Source organism: Urocitellus parryii, chromosome 6 (assembly GCF_045843805.1).
Source record: "Urocitellus parryii isolate mUroPar1 chromosome 6, mUroPar1.hap1, whole genome shotgun sequence".
Taxonomy (NCBI): domain Eukaryota; kingdom Metazoa; phylum Chordata; class Mammalia; order Rodentia; family Sciuridae; genus Urocitellus; species Urocitellus parryii.
In genome coordinates, this window is record NC_135536.1 from 107946932 (window position 1) to 107966919 (window position 19988).

General features: G+C 43.7%; 1 protein-coding gene across 3 annotated transcripts in view; it reads right to left on the reverse strand.

Moving 5' to 3' along the window:
* Nucleotides 1-9264: 9264 nt before the first annotated feature.
* The window catches only part of Ca12 (carbonic anhydrase 12), a 49660-nt gene continuing 38936 nt past the window's right edge, over nucleotides 9265-19988 (reverse strand). For 2 of the 3 annotated variants that reach the window (XM_026384899.2, XM_026384898.2), the window contains 2 exons: nucleotides 10029-10116; nucleotides 9265-9334 (listed from right to left, as the gene is read on the reverse strand). In XM_026384899.2, the coding sequence (XP_026240684.1) occupies nucleotides 9265-9334; nucleotides 10029-10116 (158 nt within the window). Of the gene's footprint in view, nucleotides 9335-10028; nucleotides 10117-13467; nucleotides 13484-19988 lie in introns of all 3 variants that reach the window. The other variant, XM_026384897.2, reaches the window with a different exon arrangement.

A 19988-nucleotide genomic window follows, 5' to 3' on the forward strand; every position in this document is an offset into this window, starting at 1 on the left:
ATGGTGAGGAGACTGTAGCTAAGGCATGGAGCTTGGCCTTTACCATTAGCATATGTAGGGTATTGTGATGACTTGTAACTCAAGGTCATATGATGCCAGTTCACTCTGGATTGAAATGAGGCTCTTCAGGTTTATGTTGACCATATTACTGGCTAAGATTGCATCAAAAACCAAGGGCTCTGTTCTTTTAACTAGTAAGCCAGGGAAAGAGGCACACATCCCCTGTGTGTCAGGCCCTTTCCACATTAAAATTGTGGCCCTCTTTAATTGTTATTTGACATTTTGTTGTAATGGAGGTTTCTCTGTGACCTCAGTGTGAAAAACCTTCAGTGGAAAGAAGTATCTATTTTACTTTCACCTCATTGAAACTGCAGAATAGAAGAACCATTCAACTGGCTTATGATCCCAATCTAAATAGGATTGAGGATTTAATATGTTCTCAGATGACCAAAATAAACTCTCAACTCCAGTTAGGTCCTTCCTTATGGTGGTACTTGTCACTTAAGTGTGGATCACTATAAGTCCTGCTTCTACCTAAGAGTAAAGCTATTCATTCTTTTAGGGCTTCTTCAAAATCAGAAATAACTCCTAATGCTCATGCATACTTCTCTGACACTTTAAAAGATGGAGAAGAACATGATGGTGGAGATCTTGGTACTTGAAGGGCATTTAATTAACCACACACAGTATTATTTTGAGGAAAATGCACTATGAATTGTGAATAATATAGCATACCTTGAATACAGGAGATGCTTCAAATTTTAGGAATGGGTGAAGGGTACTTGGGTAGTGGATATAGATCAAGAAGAAAAGGTGGTAGCCGAGGACTGAGCCCTGAAGCACTGCAAGCAAGGGTTGTAAAGGGGGGAAAAGTTGATGAAAAAGGAAAGAAAACCAGAGGAGTGTGATGGGCTAAGAGCCAGTAGCAAAGGATGTCAAAAGCTGCTGAGTAATGAGAAGAGGGAGAATTGATTGTTGTATACAGAAAACATGCTGGTGACTTTGATAAAAGCAATTTCAGCATAGAGAAAAGGGAAAACACGCAAACAGAGTAGGCCCTAGAGACTGAGAGAGATGGAGATGCCACATCAAGAGCAGAGAAGTTGTGGAAGAATGATAGCCTGAGGAGGATTTGCAGACACATGAGGATGTTTCTCTCTCCTCCTTATGATACGAACTGTAATGGAATATTGAGAACATGCTGCAATAGGATAGGAAGGGCATGGTAGGAAGTGGGAAATGGTGCAGGGGAGAATGGCTGAAATGAAGTCCTTGCAGGGGATTAAAGAGGGAGATTTTTAGCCTTGAATACTTATAGTAAATAAGTAAAAATGTTCAAAATTAATGACTTAAGCTCCCCCTTAAGAAATTAGTGAAAGAAAACTAAAGCTAGAGGAGAAGAAATAATAAAAATAGAAATCAGATAGCAATGAAACAACAGAGAAAATTAAGTGTCTGGTTAACATTGATAAAACTGAACAGATCAATAAGGAGAAAAAAGAGCACCGATATCAGGATTGAGAGGGAGACATCACTATAGATCCTGTATTATTAAGTAACAGGGAATAGAATGGACAACTTAATGCCAATAAATTTAAAATATCAAACAAAAAATTCCTTTTTTAAAAAAAATTCACAAATCTCACTCAAGTATTAAAAAATCTGAATAGCCTTATATCTTTTCAGATTTTTCTTGCCTCTTAACACGCATTGTAATTATTGCTGAAAATAACATAACCTTTTGTATATTAGAAATTGACTAAGCCTTTAGTGTTAATTTTAGGATAAACTGGGCAGCAGTTGAACTACAGTTAATGTTTGCTGAAGTTGTATCTGCCAAAGGCTCCCTCTACTGTTCTTGTTTTTAATGTCCCCACTTCACTTGGGGCTTAAAGTCTGCATCTTGCAGCTCAGTAGGCTCTAATCCACTGTTATATACTGGAACCCTGTCAGTGTGGCAATGAGATGTGGAGGACGGAACATGTCCTGTAATCCTAAAATCAAAATATCAGTTTTTCAATAGGCTGACATCCCTGGGTTAAGTGTCTCAACCTCCCCCCACTCCTCCAATCCCCCGTCATCCCCTCACCCCAGGCCAGGTTAGATGAGACAGGAAGACCAAAGGGAATGGAATTGGGACAAATCCCTTTGCCCCAGGTGGGATGGGGCTCTGGTAAAGTCTTTTTTCCTTAGAGCGTAGGCCTTTGTTGTGGGGAAACCCCTGGATGTATTTTACAACAATGACACTACATCTCATTTTCTGGCTAGTCTATACTCAAACTCTAGTGGTTTGTCAGAATTAACATTGAAGAATCCTTACTAGTTTATGGCTCCAGCAGCTTCTGTTCCAGGTAAGAAAATTACAATTGTGGCTGTCTGGATGATTCTCATCTCTCCAGATTTCAGGGTGGTAGTTTGCCCTGAGATGATAGTTCTCTGATGGGTTCAATAAAATTATTGATTTGCATATTTTTTCCATGTAAGGGTGGGAGTACTGACTTCTAAACTCTTTATATGTTGGGCTAACCAGAAATCTCCTGTAATTTTTCTAAAGAAAACTCCTAGAAGACTTCACTGGAGAATTCTAAGAAACATTTAAAAAGAAACAATACCAATTCTACAAAAACTCTTCTGAAAAATGGAAGCGATGGCACTCAGTTCATTCTGTGAGCCAGTGTTACCCTGATAACAAAACCCTATAAGGAAAAACACAGATGAAAACATTCTGTTTCTCCTCAAGGTCCTGCTTAAATGTCACGTCTTGTCTGAAGTCTTTCCTGACTTCATTAGAATTAGAGAAGCAAGTGGTTTTCTCCACTGTAAACCTTTATGCTTTTTTAAATTCAAGGAATAATTTACATACAATAAAATGATCTGTGCTTGGATGGATGGGTTTTGGCCAATATGTTCAACTGTGTCACCCCCACCCCAATCACCCCCTGATGTTTCCCACCTGTTCCTTTTCAGTCAAGTCATACCACTTTCCAAGAGCCTTCATCCATTCCCACTCCCATCACCATAAATTCACTTTTTTAAAATTTTAATATTAAAATAACATGAAATGTGCTATTGTGTCTAGTTTTTTTACCCAACATAATTTTCTGAGATTCATCCTTATTTTAGTGTATATCAAAATTTGCAACCTTTTATTGCTGAATTATTCCATTCCACGGATATATCACAATTTGTTTAGCCATTCTTTTGCTCATGGATGCATAGCATTCTATACGCACTGCTATATATTATGGTTAGTGGCTTCTGTTTGTCTAGGGAGACAGACTCATTGAATATAGGGACCCTGCCTAACTCATCTTGGGTCCCCACCACTTAATCTGCCCTTAGCAGATGGAAGTTGTTCATTAAATCTTTGCTCTTAAATGAGGAGGTATGAGAAAATCAGCTAGAAATTATTTTGAAGGATAGGAGGGAGATGAATTCAGATTTCACCCAATGGTTAGGAGGGAGTGATAAGCCCCTGAGCTCTGCTTGTTAGTGGCTGCCCTGTCCTCCATGTATCATATTCAGAAAAACTTTTCAAATGATTGTGCATTTGGATGGTGAGGAAGGAGAAACACCAAGACACACAGGACCTGTTGCTGGATATCTAGTTTCAGCAGAGGCACTAACTGGTCATGTTGCCTATTTCTCTAGAAAATTCTTTGCTTCTTCCAGAGAAGGCTGGTTGACTCTCATCACCAAAACAGAATTGCTTTAGAGGTCTCCATTTACCCTTGAACCCATGGGCCCTGTGTTTGTTGTCTTCATTGCAGGTAATTAAAAGTTAATATTTGAAATGCATGAACTCAAGCAGAAATAATGGCTTTGACTTACAATATTGAGAGGTCATAGCTGGCCATGTGAGTAGAGATCACGTTCCTTCCCTGACTTGTGGGGTTTTATGAGGTTACTGCATGATTGGGGTAATCATAGTGAATTCTATTACAAGAAGGTTTCTGTGTTACTGGAGCTGTGAAGGTGGCCCTTGCCCTGTCACCAAAGATTCTGGTGCAGTAGCTGTGAGTTTGACCTGAGTAGCCAGAGTTTTTGTCTCTCACTTTGAATATGCTTTGCCTTTTCCTGGGTTGTTGCATAATGGAGTGAAGGGCACTGTAACAGTAAAGAGTATCCACACGAGAGGCGTTGTCCAATTGCTTGTTGACCTACAGTCATAATGGTTTCAATAACTTTTTTATGGTGCCTTATTCAGTACGCAAGGTACTTTGGCCTTTATCTCTCAGAGTCATTCTGTAATGAAGGGGCATGGGTGGAAAGGGGGACTCCTGTAGCATTGTCTGGGCCTCACACCTTCCACCCACACCCTGTGACAGTTGAATCTGAGCCTGAGGGTGTTGTGTCCTTGCCAGGTCATCTCCAGTTTGGATGGCTACTCAGAGGTGGCCTCAGTGCAGACTGAGGATGGTGCCTCCACCTCCCAGCAGGTGGCCCCAGAGATCAGGTTTCCTCCTGGGAACAGCCCTGGGACTTCTGCTACCTTGAAGGAAGTCCTCTGTTCATAACATAAGGGGCCAGCAGAGCTAGCTACAAAAGCAGACTTTGCCAGAAACTGTTCCCTTCATTCTGCCAGGCTACAGAAGCCTAGAAATGCCTTGCCAGTGTGGGAACCTCAGGGCTCCAAGGGGACCAGAGGTGGGAAAGAACGTGTGGAGCAGAGAGGGGAGGGAGGTACATTTTTGGCACCTGGCCAGGGTGCTACAGAAAGCTCCTTCTGCTGTTAATCAGGTGTTCATGAGCCTGCAGTCTACATTCTGGCCAAAGCACTGGAATGCCCCAGGGCTGACACTCCTGAGCACCTGGACCCTAGGCAGTGGTCAGGGCCAGGAAGGTCAAGAAGCTGCCCCCTGTGGCAGGGTACAAGATAGGAGGAGAGAAGGAAAGAGTCCAGAGTCTGATGCTAATCATTCATCTTGGCTTCATTTTCCTGCCTTCATGTCTCCACCTTCACCTAGATGTCCCTCGTCTTCTATCTCCCATTCCCATTCCTCGACCCCAAGATGTTCCTCCAGGGTTTATTTCTGTGTGGAAGTCCCCTAGGCTTCAAGGGCGTCTCAAAGGAGCTGAGCAGTCCACATCTGCAGAGTTCATCAAGGTGGGGACTGGCCTCAAGTGGCTATTGAGCACTTGGAACGTGGTTAGTGAAACTGAGAAGCTCAATTTATTTTATTTTAATCAATTTAAATTTAAAAGCTGATAATAGATTCAGTAATTTGGAAAACTTTATGTTAGGAGCAACTCTGCTTTTCAACAGTAAAATTGATGAAATCAAAGTACAGATCAAATATTTACAAGGAAAATTTAGCCTCTGAATTGAGATGTGTTGTAAGTGTAAAATACACACCAGATTTTGAAAACTTACTACTGCAAAATTAAAATGTCTCATTAAAATATTAATTGCATGTGGGGATTATAGTGTTTGAAATCTATTGAATTTTTAGAATGTTATTAGAATTAATGTCACTGGTTTCTTTTACTCTTTTTTAGTGTGACTACTAGAAAGTTTAAAATGTCATGTGTCTCACATTCTTTTGGGCTATGGGCTTGAGATTGTTTTAGCTGCATTTAGATGAGATAATGACCAAGCTGAAGGACCCAAGTTGGTTCTGCCAACTCATGGCTCTTGCCAGCCTGACATCAACTCAGACGAGTGTTGCATTCAGGGAATGGGGGAAGGCTGTGGATAAAGAAGGGAGACCCTCAAAGGAGGTGAGCAGTCTACAGCAAGTACTCAAATGCCTTCCCTACCCCATCCCCACTGGGATAGGAGCAAGTCCAAGGCTCCTGCGTTTCAGTAGACTGTCTCTCTGCTGCCTAGCATGATCCTCGCAAATGGCTATGACACCTAGGATGCTGAAGGGTAGAACCAGAGAATCTCTGAGTTCCAGCTAAAGAGACCATTAGAAGCTGGAGGATTTATAATGTTTCTACTTCAAAGCTGGGTCAGCTGCTGTATCACCTCCTGGAGCAAATGACTCTTGCATAGTTCACCCATATCCATCCTAGGGCCGATAAAGTGAAAATTGGAGACTTTTCTGAATAACTCATACGGTGATGGTGCTTACCTGTAACCTTCACAGGACTGTCTATTTTAGCAAACCAGGATATGAAATCTTGTTTAGATAAAAAATTATATGGTGGGGGAGGGCAGGTGACAGCATATTTTGCAAACAGATTCAAAATAAAGAGGCAACCAAGAGAAGCCATCCACCTGCTGTATAAAATACTCTCAGAAGCAAGAAGAGATATGGGACCTATTCCCTATATTCAATCCTTTGGTTCAGAATACCCCCCCCCCTTTTTTCTACCCATCTGTTCAAATCTGACTTGTCTTCAAGCCTCAGCTTGCACAGCGCCCTCTCCCTGGGCCTGGCTCTAGTTACTCTGGATTTCCCAGCCTTGCTGACTAAGCAGCTGTGCAACTAGGGGCTGCACATAGGCCTCGATATTCAACTCAGTGATTAAGTCCATCTGTGTATTTTTCTTTGGAGCCAGATTCTAAGACCTGGATGCAAATGACAATGACTGTTCTCATTTGTTACTCATCACCATAACAGGGTGCTACAAAGCACTTTGCAAATAGTAATGCTTTTAATTGCACCTCCCCCAGCCAAAACAAAAATTGGTCTGATGTGAAAAACATTTTATTTATCATTTCTTATACTTACAGATATGTCTGCATTACAATCATTGTGGCAATAAATATGGAAGTGCTCAACAGACCATCACCACGGTGGCCTGTGGTCCCAGGCACAGGGACTAAGGGGTGCTACAGACCCCAGTGCTTCCCAAGGGCCTGTCACGAGGTCTTGATAGAGTCCCACAAGGGAGTGGAATTTAGGATCTGAACTTGAAATGAGATTAGGGGAGTCAGCACAGCAAATACTAGAAACTCTAGTATTTAAAGCAACTCATACAGGTTTTTACCAGATGATACTAAAGAGGCAAATCAAAGATGCTCGAGATCCCCCTTTAGTGAGAGGCAAAGGAAAGACTGGAGAAGCCAGGGACTTCCCTGTGTCGCTCCCCCAGCCTGTGCCTTGTTTCTGTGGGCTCCACCTGTCATGTGCCTAACACAATACCCACTGGAGCCTCCCAGGCACCCACCACTCAACAGAGTTAAGTGGTGAGGGTAGGATAGCTGTGCGTCACACACGACAGCACTGGTTTCCTGCAGTGACAGCTCGTGTCAGTGGAATGAGTAAGAATCTGAGGAAAGCTGGATCTTCAGGAGTCCTGCAGGATTAGCAAAGAAGTTGACAGCATTGATTCTTGGAGCATTTTTTCTGGCTTTGTTTCATCTCAGCCATGAGGGCTGAGTACCTGGACCATGCTGACAGGGAAGAGGGAAGGAGAAAAGCCACCATTTTCACCTTCCAGTGAGTCTCCCTTTCAACAGCCTGCCCTTGTGCCAGGTACAATGATCTCTGTGTTCTCTCATAAAACTCATTCATGTATACAGAGGGTTTTTTTGGAAAGACAATCCAGCTGCTTTGGAGTGGTTTTTACTAGTTTCTGATTGGCAATTTTGGACCAAGGCCAAGAAATCACCTATTTCATGTTGCTTGGTCATGAGGGTTGTCTTTTCTGTCATTTGATAATGCACAGGCATGTTAATGGCAAGGTTGGGACACCACACCTGGTTCCAAGGCTGTCATAAGTCTCACATGCTCACGTGCACACACACGCAGACACACATCTGAGTCCCCGTGAGGTCACTTGTAAACTTGCCTAGCAAAACAGGCTACAAAGACATAGGACTTGCTGTCATTATAAAAAGTTATGGCAGTGACAAAAATAATTTTTCAAGTCGGAGGGAGGAGTAGAATGAGGAAGATATTATAAAGAAACTTGTGCTTCAAGAGAGGATATTCTATGCTGTCAAAATGAGACTGTGAACCAGAAAGTTCCCTGTGAACTACAAGCAGGAAACTAGCTATCAGGGGCTAGTGGTTGAGGCTCCTTCTCAGTCATGGAACTGACTGTTACAAGGATCCCATCTGCATGGGAGGAAAATGAGGAAAGAATTGTCTTCTTAGTCTTTGTGACTTGGTGGGGAAGAACAATGCAGAATCTTAGCAACATTCCATTAATATTGGTCCTTAAATACCAGGACCATGCTAGCCCCTGCACAGATAGCTTCCTGCTCTTGTAGCATGAAACTATATTTCAACTAAGCATGATTAGAAACCTTCAAAGTCAGAGGAAGAGACAGTCCCTGATTCCAGGTTGGCAGTAAGGGAGTCACAGAAGTGGGAGAAAGATATCTGGGCAAAAGAGACAAATTTCTACAATCATTTTGCTTCTGCCTATTTTCTGTAGGTTCAAAAGCAGATCATCTCAGAACTTACATCTACTCTAGGAGACAGGAAGCAACTCATTTTCAATGAACACTTATTTATAAAACTTGTAGAGTATAAAACACAACTGCCTCACTGATGGGAGTGTAGGTTGAACTTAACATTCAGTCCTTCTCACATGGTGGCCGGGAGGTGACTTGTGATTCCAGTGCTGACTTCACAGAAACTCACTCTCCCAGACCATGTCTGTCTTCCCATTACTTCTCCCCCTCTTTTTTCTCTCTTCTTTCTGTTACCCTTTCATCCCCACCAAGAAATGGAACTTGAGACTGCCGTATTCTAAGGTCCAATCAGTGTCTCTGACCCAAGGAACAGGAATATGAAAATTCCCCCACTACATCACACAGTATATCTCGTTTTCATTTCTTTCTGACATCCTGATCCTTCCAGTCTCAATTCTTCCGTGAGGTCAGACTGAAGGTTTATCTGAGCAGAAGGAAATCCAAAGGAGGAAGGAAAGAAACTGAGTTTCAAAACCAATGCCTAAACAGAGAGTGTACATTCTAGCCTGGAAGCTGGGAGAATAAGACAAATTTCCAGGACACTTGAGAGCATACCAAGTGAGACCCCGGATGGAAGTGTTTTCCAACTAGTAATAGGTCACTAGCAGGAGGCTTGTTTTGTGACCCAGAATCCAGACAGCACAGCCGTCTCACACAGAGCAGTCAGTTCCAAGTTCCCACCTTCTGGTCTAGAGCTCATCCCATCGATGGATCACAATGGGAGTGATAGTGGCACCAGGCAGTGGCAAGCCCAATTGGAGGCCCCCAAAAGGTCTGGGGTGTTTGTAGGTTGAGCTCCAAAGAACACCTTGAACTCCAAAGAACATACGCCAAAGTATGTGGTGTCCAAAACAAGTTCCTTCCTTGGACATCTGGGAGTGCCAGGGATTTCAGGCATGGACCTCAGTCTCCTTCTTAATGGCTGGTTTATAAATGACTCCCTTGTTGTCACCTTTTTTGCTACTGGAACAATAAAAACAAGTATTGTTAAAAAATCGGGGGGAAGGAGAAAGAGAACAGTCTGACTCATATATGCAATGAGGGAATTTTAGAAATCAGATTTTACTATTTGGGATCTTTCCCAATTCTGTTCGCCTTAGGAGAGAATGCCCCCAAATAAAGCATTAACCAAAATGGAACCTCTTCATTTTCCAACTGGTCTTTAAATGTCAGACCTGCAGTTTTAAGGAAGTCCCATTATTCCTTCATAATTCCTAGAAACCTTTTTATCTTTCATACCAGGAAGAATAAATTATGTTTTAGGAAAAGACAAACTATGGACCAAGAGTACTTATTACTAATGTGAGACATGAGGTTTTCCTTCATTTTTTTCTTTTTGGATTTATAGAAGGAAAACCAGATGGAAAAGTCTTAGTAAGAATAGCTGCTTGTGTTTAGGCAAAACCCAACTCAAGCCTGTTGTCCAAGGTCACACAGCTAATCAGCAATGGCAGCAAGATTGGTGTATACCCCCAAATCTGAGCACAGTGACCCTTGAACAATCAGTGTCTGCTGCAAAGGAGGCTGGGGCAAGGATGTGTGGGACCAGCCCTGCTAGGCTGTGTTGATTCAAATGACAGGGGCTCTTCTTTCTGCAAGGCTGTCTTCCCAGATGGACCAATCATAAAGGACATATAAATCCAAACCAGCTCACCTCTTCTTCCTTCTGAAAAGCCAAATGGACACTGCCAGGACAATACAGATGCCAAGAATGCCAGCCAAGGCCACTGAAAGGATGATGCCTGGTGAAGAGGCAGTGGACAACAAGTTACATCCCTCCCTCCCCTTTATCTCATCCCACAGTAGATGAGTGTAATCATGTCCCAGCTACATAATCATTCTCAGAAAGACAAAACTTCCCCATCTCTGGCCTCAGTGGGACTGGCTGGAGTACTTAAAGGGAACCATTTGCAATGTAGTGGTTTCTAGCAGGGTTTCTCAAACCTGCACAAGAATCATCTGGAAAGCTTGTTCAAAATGTAGATTTAAAAAACAAAAAAACAAATAAAAGCCCCCAACTCTCAGAGACCCAGATCTAATTTATTTGGCACGGGGCCTAGGAATCTGCATTTTACCAAGCACCTCCAGCTGATTCTGATGCACATGGTACATGAACCACACTTTGAGAAACCCTGGACCACAGAATAAGAACTCACTCCATCTTTGCTTCCTGGAGTTGAGGCCCATTGGAATGTCTATCAATCAGTTTTATCCCCAAGTTCCTTTGGGGTCCCAAACAATCAAGCCCATTGCCAAGGTCACATGGACAGTCATCTGACCTCCACATTGGGCTTACATTTGTTTTCAGGCAATGCCCTCCCACCATTCCCTCCCATGAAGGTCGTAAGTAGATTCTTTGTACACATGCTGTAGAATGATTAGGTTTTTCATTAGAAGAACATGATTGGCAGTTCATTTTTGAATTAGAGAGTGATTTGAAAGTGAGACTCAGTGAAGAGGGGTCCAGAGCCAGAGCAACAGCACAGAGAAGCAGAGCTGGAAATATCACAGGCCCAGATCACACTGAGAATCACAGGGGTCACCCAGCTGCAGCATGCACGGCCGGTCGGCCACATACCCACACTTAGTCCTGGGTCGACAGGATTTCCAATTAAAAGGGGGAGGAAAAGATTAGAAATTAGAGTCTAACTCTGCTGGGTCTGATAGGTGTTGACAGAAACTCAACTTTTGTTTTGTTGGTGAGGCAGGGCTTCTGCAACCCTTCTAAGGGTGGTCACCCTTGGCTCAGGTGACTGCCTGAGGGAGCAGAGGGAATGCCTACCTAGAGATTCATACGGTGATTCTTCCTTCCCATGCTCCTTTACCACAACAGTTTCTTTGCTAGAGAAAGACTAGTTTTTAATACGGTGTGGCCAAAGAGGGAAGAGGAGGAAGGCTGAGAATCAGCCTCTGTGGCAGGCTGTTGTCTACTATGGTACCTGCTCATTTTCCTCAGGAATCTGCCACCAGCCTTCTCCCCCACCCTACCCACTCTGTTATCATGATTTGGTTCTGGTTTTGTTTGGTACTACTAGACAAACTCCTCTACCATTCCTGCCTCCCTTCTCTTCTACACACAACCAGGGGACTATGATCTAGTAGGTCACTGCTGGGGACAGAAGGGGTGGGTTAGGTAGGAATCCTCAGTGAGTCTGAATTAGTGCCCAGACATCTAAGGTAAAATTCCACAGTTGGCCTACTGGGGACCTCCCAGGGGGGGTCTCACATAAATCCACCTTCTTGAGTGAGCAGAGGAACCCAGTTATGACGTCTTCTCTGGGCCACCCCCAGCCTGATGCTTCCAAGTTCTTAACAACTCTTCCCCTTTCTTCCAATCAGGTCCTCCATCTAAAGAAAGTCTCTGTTTACATAAACCCTCTTCTCTGGTGGTGGTCTGATCTCAACAGATACTTGTGTGTATCTGTTTGGCGGAGGAGTGTTGGTTCTAACTCACACTGGAAGCAGATGGTGGCCACCCAGCCTGACACACAGAAGAGCCTGTTCCCATGAAGTTCACCATGGCCACTGAAACCTCAGGACAGTCCTGCCCAATGTGAGATGCCAACAGAGGACCAGGAATATGCTTCTGGGGCATTTGACACCCTGGGGAACCAGACTTGAGGCTGCAGGTGGAGATTTTACTCCTTCCTTTCTCCTGTCCTCTGGCCAGAGTCTAGCTGATCCCCCAAGGTCCAGCAGCTTATGCCCCTTCCCTACTATCCTGCTATCTCACATGGAGCCTGTAAAGCCTCCCTGATGTGAGGCTGGCCCCTGTGTGTCCTTGATCTGGCTTTCCCAGGTGGCTCTGGACTGCTATTAGGGTAAGCAGAGCAGGCATGCAGGGAGCTATTCCCAAGGACAGAGTGTCCTGTCCTCCCTGCTCCTAGGCTACCATGACCAGCTCATGGCCACCCAAGTGGCAGAGAGAAGGGCTCCATGGGCAGATTCCCTACCTAGGCCTCTTCCTGTAATCTGTAACAGTCTGTGGCTTGGGAGGTGCTTGGGGCAGGAGCCTCCATGATGTAGGTGTTTATACATCACAGGCTCTGTCCCCTGCCTGGCCCATGGCCACTGCACAGTGCAACTTGGTATTTGGGTATGTTGGGGGGTTTTTGGCAGGGAGGTAGTACTTGCTTGTTTGTTTAAAAGTAACCAGAGACCTTGATCCTTGGGGTCTTAAGGAAAAAAAAAGAAAAACTGGCCGTGGTTTCTTTTACAAGCCCTTCAGTGAAATTCACTTTTTCCCTTGTTTCTAAAGCTCCAGAAGTTTGTGGTGCCCACCCAGCTCTTGCCACATAAAGACTATTACTAGTGAGCCTGACCACTTGGCCAGTCTGTCCAAACTGAACTGTTTCTAAAGTCGCCTCTTTCCCAGTCACCTCAAACATCCTGAGAGCCACACAGGCCTTCAAACAGCTGAGCAGTCCCAATCCATGCCTAGAGGAGGTGCCTTCATCCTGTGGTCTTAGTTTGCTGAACAAGGTCAATGGAGAGCAAGGCCCCTGGATGGGACTTTTCTCCAGAGCACATGACCCCAGTTGGTAGCTTCTTTGGGGACAGAGTCTGGCTTTCTCTCCATTCATTGTGCAGTGCTTTTGATTGAATTAGGCTCTAGAAACACCAGCATAATTTGATCAGGTGCTCTAATCTGAGCTCTTTGTTCCTGGATGACCACTTGTCAGGGACTAAATTGCCTTTCCTTAAAAACAATGCAATGAGAATAAACAGCCATGAAGACAAGGAAAGCCCCAGAGATTGGGACAGGTGCCTTTTCAAAGGCATCCAAAACAAAGCAGCTCAATCAAGCAAAGAACCAAACTGTTAAGGAAAAGGATTACCCCTGAAGGTATGACCTAAGAGTTCCACCTCCTCATGAAGCCTCGGGCAAGATTTGTCTGGACTGTGGCCCTTGCCCATTGAGGCAGCAAGGAAGTGGGACTCTGTGGACTTGGGTCCAGGTGGAGGTAGAGCCAAAGCATTTACTGACTAGAGAGGGAAAATTCATGGGACTTCCAGAGCACAGGGAGAACTGTCAGGGCAATTAGAGAACTAGAGCCAAGAGAGAGAAGCCAAAGCCTGTTTATAGCAAAGACTCAGGTGTAGCCCAGTCTCTGGGATGCTGTAGAGAACACGCAAAGTCAGAGACAGTTTTGTTCAAATAAACAAAGAAGTGATATGTTTCTAAATGGGGACTAAAACAGGCAGTTCCCCTGAAGAACAATGAGACAGATGGGAAAAATAGAGACAGCTGGTTCACAGAGGTGGCCTGAGAGAGCCACTGGATAAGAACTCAATGGCAGGGCTCCTGAGTTGGCAGTAGGAGGAGACTGCTGTCCGAAGGTGGAGAGCTACCTGCTGGCCAACTCACGTGAATGAGTGAAGGTGAGCCAAGATAGGGCAGTGCGACACACAAAAGGAAATCACATGGATACAGAACTGGATCATCGCACACCTCATCCAGGAAGGTGCAGACACCTGGAGAGGATCAGGGGCTGCTCACCACCAGGGCCTCACTACCTGTTCTGGCTGGCTCGGCAGCTTCCTCTTCCACTGGCATCTGGCTGGCCCGAGGATGCTGGTTAACTGCTTTTGAGGTCTTCTGAAGCCTCAAGTATAAACACAGATAAATCCAGCTCCAGGAACAAACACCTTGTTTACATGTCTTGGGGTTCCTGGAACAACACTGTTGTATTTTCTAGCTCTGTTTGCAATGCTATTTGATTATGGAATACACTTGTTTTCCTTTCAAAGTATTACTGAGAAGGATGGACTGATTATATAGGTGGCATGCTGTGTAGTAATAACACACAGATGGGTGGTTAGCAATCTCTAGTCCTGTATAAGAGGACAGGAGAGTTTAGGTTTACCCAGGGTTCCATCATTTAAATACCTGAAATCCAGTTTAGGATGGTAAAACCACTATAATTGTGCTCTATTATAAACCATAGAGTCAAGTGGCTCTAATGCTAGTATTCTTTTCAGATAATTCTTGGTAAGAAAAGCAAGGAAGATGTCCTCAATAACCACAGAGCATTGCTACCATCAGAGGACAAATGGGAATTATCCTTATTAACATGTGTAACCCAGCAAAGAAATAATTTCTACAAAGAAATCTGCCAAAAAGACACCACCAGGTTATACAAGAGAATTGGTTTTACACAACTGTGGAAGGGACTGAGGGCTCTGCCCTCCCAATTGCAGGAATTCAGGCCCAGAACAAAAGCTGCATTGCTCTCACAGGCCTAAATCCCGGAGCAGCAGGGGTGGATACAAGGTCAACCCTTGGCCCTGTGACTATCTTTAGTGGCCCAGGCAGTCTTTGCTGAAGAAATGATGGGTTTTGTCCCATCAAGTCAGAGCAGCAGAAAGCATGACAGGATCACTGGGTAGCTTCCTCCCAGGCCTTCAACATGTGACATAAGTTCTGATCGTTAGTTTCTCTCAAATCTGTGGGTTGATTTTAACACTGTTGGAAAATTGAAAACAAAGCAAAATGAGCCTTAATAAAACTAAAATCTGACAACTGGCCAGGCTTATGTGTAAATCACTGAGGAGGAAAGGGGAAAGACAGGCCAGTTATATCCTTTCAGCAAGCTTATAATGAGCACCAGGCCCAGTGCCAAGAATAAAAAATGAGTAAGACATCAATCATCCCTCTCTTATGGAGCTTGCAACGCGTGTATAATATGTATTCTTTCTTCTCTCTCTCTCTCTCTCTCTCTCTCTCTCTCTCTCTCTCTCTCTCTCTCTTCTTGTTTTTACTGAATGGTAACAAATAATTACTCTGTTATGTACCAGGTGTCATAATACAGAGGAATCATGTTGAGGCTGCACTGAAGGAGACTATAAGTCACCTCTAGCAGAATGGGGAGAACTTCTGGGAACTTGGTCTTATGAAGCAGGGAGAGAATTGCTCCAGATAAGAGGAATAGGGTATGCACTTGAGAGCCCCTGTCCTGTTAAGGGAGGCTCTACAGTTTGGTGGAGCTGAGGCTGAAAGGGCAGGACAGGTTCCACCAGGGACCCATTGTGGGAAAGTCAGCTGGAATCCTCACCAAGGGGGGATCCAAACTTCTGCCTGATCCCTTATCCAGATGTTGTCCCTGAAAACGGTCTGCTCTGTGCCAAAAGCTTGTTGTTAGAAGCAAAATGACATGCACAGTGGGGTTTTCTGTCCCCCTTAGTACACAACCAGAGCTGTGCTCAGGAAGCGTTTGGCATGTTGAAGGGACTGGGCCCTCATTTTGCTCAGATTGATCCCAACCAAGCAGCACCTCCAATCCAGGTCTAGGAAATTGATGATAGGAACTCCTCTGGTTACTATTTGGATGCTTTGGAAGAGTTGATGGTACTCTTCCATTTAATAAGTTTTATTAATAAATATAAACTTAAAGAAGCCCAAGGTCAACAACAACACACATAATTTTAGTCTCAAAAGATTAGATAATTAGCCATCTTAGCTGTGTAAGATTTCTCTCTCCTTTTAAGGTTTTCTAAAACTATGCAGTTCCTTGGGGTCAAGCAGAGTCTAATCATGCTGCTCTACAGACCAGCGCTCCAGGCGGCCTCCCCCTTCTCTGTCTAGCGCTCTAGTCTTGATGCACCTCAGCTGGCTCTAGCTCTGAAGCAGGTGACATGCAAAGCTCAGAGCAGGCCCCCTAAAGGGATGATTATAGAAACCCTTTGGCCTTTTTTTTTTCCCTCCAGTTTCCCTTGCATTGACATGTTAGGAAAAAGCATTTAAGTTTGACAACCTCTTACCATCTAAACCCAGAGTTGGTGTCACTGGCTGGGATGAGGTCAGTCTGAAGGAACCAAAGTGGGACCAAAGCCCTAAGCCCTGGCCCCTAGGATGGGCACCTGCCTCTGTCATCTTTCCCCTGCCTTCACTTAGGCAGCTGACTTCCATGTAACCTGAAATGGTCCCAGAATGATTCCCTTCTCCAGGAACCCTCCTCGAGGACAAGATCAAATCTTCCTTAGAAGAGGCACATTCTAAGAGCTGAAAAAGGGCCCGGCTTGACTTTCATCTTCCCATCTAGAGTAAGTCTTTAACCAGGCACAGTGCATACACTTGTAGTCCCAAGGACTAGGAGTCTGAGATGGGAGGATTGCAAGTTCAAGACCAGCCTCAGTAACTTAGCAAGACCCTATCTCAAAACAAAAAAATAAAAAGGGCTGGGGATGTAGCTCAGTGGTAGAACATTCTTGGGTTCAATCTCCAGTACCACAAAAAAATTAAAAGTTAAAAAAAGTAAGAATTTTAACCAAGGCAGTCAGAAATAACCTACAAGAGAGAAAATCTTACACAAAAGAGAGGGAGAAGAGGTATGATGAGGAGATTGTGGATTCCTGATAAAGGGGGTTGTATACTTCTCTTAAAGAGACTAGTTCTCTCCTCATTCTACTTCTCTTGGCCTTACTCAATTATATATATAAAGGATATACAGCTGAGTGTGGGGCACACACCTGTAATCCCAGCAACTTGGGAGGCTGAGGCAGGAGGATCACAAGTTCAAAGCCAGCTTTAGTAATTTAGTGAAGCTCTAAGCAACTTAGTGAGACTCTGTCTCAAAATTTTAAAAAAAAATGATAAAGGGCTGGGGATATGGTTCAGTGGTTAAGCTCCCCTGGGTTCACTCCCTGGGATGTGGTTCAGTGGTTAAGCACCCCTGGGTAACAAAAGAGAGAGAGAGAGGAAAAAAAAAGATATACACTCAAATTCTAAAGGAAGATGGTAGACAAGGCTTTTCTTGGGTTTGCTTGTTCTTTAGTTACTTCAATGTTATTGTTGCAAGGGGGTAACCATCACTAAACTGAAAATTTCATGCTATGATATAATAAAGAACGGGGTATGTGATATACAACTCTAGAATCCTATGACATGAGTGGAAAAAAAAAAACAGTTTGGGCCAAGGAGCCACTGAAGGACACCTGGAGCAGTGGTTTATAGTTGGATCATTTTACCCCACTTCCCATGGAGAACTTGACAATGTCTAGAGACATTTTTTGGCTATCACAGATGGGGAAGATGTGCTGGGTGCCATGACACACACCTGTAATTCCAGTGCCTTGTGAGTCTGAGGCAGGAGGATTGCAAGTTCAAGGCTAGCCTTAGCAACTCAGAACGGCTCCTAAGCAAGATTCTGTCTCAAATAAAAAATAAAGATTGGGCATGTGGCTCAGTGGTAAAGCATCCCTGAATTCAATTCGCAGTACCAAAAAAATAACAATATAAAATGGGGAGATGCTACTGGCATCTAGTGGATAGAGACCAGGGATGCTGCTAATGCCACAGTATACAGGACACCCCCACAGTAAGAATTATCTCACCTAAAATGTCAATAGTGCCAAGGTTGAAAAAGCCTAGGCTAAGGTATGGCTAGACTATAAACTCCTTAGAGATGGACAGCAGGTCCTGAACTCCTTTCCTGAGCACAATCTAGGAAAACAGCAGGGTCAAGTTAAATGATTCAGTCACAAGTATCTCCATTTGTTAAACCCCAGATTTCCCTCCCGCCGCCTTCTATCCTGCCCAGTTCTCTGCACCTTCTCTCCTAGGGTTTTCCTCTACACTACTTTTCTCCTGGAAGAATTTCTGACCCCATAACTCTTGTTAACTTCCAGAGAAGACCCTGATAAAGCAGACTCTTCATTATAAACTTGCCTCAGTGGTTTAAAAGTCTGCAAATAAGTCCAAATTGCTCAAGGTTCGTTTTGACAGACTCACACTATAAACCTGAAAGAGCAAATATCAGTCTGAGACTTGCTCCAAGTTGCATGAGAGGCCCTCGAGAATGCATGCATCCCTGGGCAGATGAAGTTTGGGTTTTCACTCCTTGGGTACTGCCTCTTTATTCTTCCTTGGGAAGCAGCCCTGTTTGCTATCAGTGCTTTGGGAAGTAAGAGGGAGAGGAGAACTCAGGCCAAGTTTCTATAATCAGCCTCCAGAACAGGTTTGCCTTGGACTGCCATGGATTCTCATTCCAAAGAGAAGGCTGAGCCCAGGATTGGCTATGGAAGCAACATTTCTGGTCAAGCCATGCAAGAGGGTCAGTGGCAAAGCTGTATTGGAGCTTTGATCTTGATGTCCTAAGCTAGGAGTTGGTTTGCAAGCTTCTGTTTAGAGCCCTGTCAAACTACCCCAACTAGACTTAGAGAACTACAGAAGCGCTCTGCTATAGACCTGCCTGCACTGCCCAGTCTACAAGCAGCTGCTTAGACCTTAGCCAGTCTAAGAAGATGGCTAATTATTCCCAATGCCACAGTCCATTGTTACAAGTGGGGTTACTTTTAGATGTCATAATCAAATTCCTGCACGGTTTCTTCCGATCCTCTGTAATTGCCCTCAAACTTTGTCCCTGCAACATAAAGTTAGGATTGGTAGTTGTTAGTGTCCATTTTTAGAATCATAACATATTAGAACTGAAAAGATCACTTCATCTTATGTGACTGAGGAAACCAAGGCTAAGGCATATTGTGACTGAGGAAACCAAGGCTGAAAAAGAGATATGATTTGTCTACATCATACATGGGGCAGAAAACGAGATGAGGCTTTGGACCAAGCCCCCCTGACTACAGGGAAAGTATTTATTACCTCATTCCCAGCGATGTGTACAGACTATTTTGGAAAACATAACTGAGAGTAGAATTCTTGAATCAATGTCAGCAAAGTCCCTTATCTCTAGTAGAAGTTTATGGGTTTTTTTAAATTTATTTAAGAGTTGGAGTACTTTTAAACCTTAAATACTATATATTCCACTTAGAAGAATGGGAAAAGAGAATGCTGTATCCAGAATAGATTACAAAGGAAAGCATCCTGGAAATTGGGGTCATTTCCTAGAAAAAGAAGTTGATAGTTATCATATTATAGCTTCTCAATTTTTAGCAAGGGGCCATTGTTCACAGATTCAGTTTGCAGACTGAGAAACCAAGGAAAAGAGGAAAGTGGAGTTAACTAGTAGTATCTGTAGAGCAGAACACAGAATGTGAATCTTTGGGCAGTTCTTAATTACAAAACTAATAGAGGACATCATTCTGACTATGAGTGGGTAATTCAGGAGAGAATCTTTCTAAAGCTTTCTGACAAGGGCCTTGAACACAATCTTCATCTACACAACTATGTTGAGGAGGCAATAGTTCTCACATCATAAGAAAGGAACAAAAAAAAAGTGCACAGGAGAGATGAGGGGCATGGATTCTCTGGCAAGTGAGTTCATGGGGTCATCTTTAAATATGAATAGTCAGTCCATGAGTGACATAAAAGATGAAGTGGAATGTCCACAGACCTTCCATGATTCTGACCACTCAAAAGATTTCCACCCTGGGAGAAGCTCAAGAATCAAGAGTGAGAAAATGAACTCCTTAGGGACTGCCTCTTTATTGCTCCTTGGGAAGCAACCCTGTTTGCTTAAATACTATATATTCCACTTAGAAGAATGGGAAAAGAGAATGCTGTATCCAGAAGAGATTACTGCTCCTTTATCACCTTCCCTAACCCCCAGCTTCCAGCAGTGTTGAAGGAAGCTCTGAGCTGACCTGGAAGTTACAGATTTAAAAGAAAGCCCCATTTGCCTTAGGAATAAACCACACTATTAAGCTTTGTTCAGTTTAG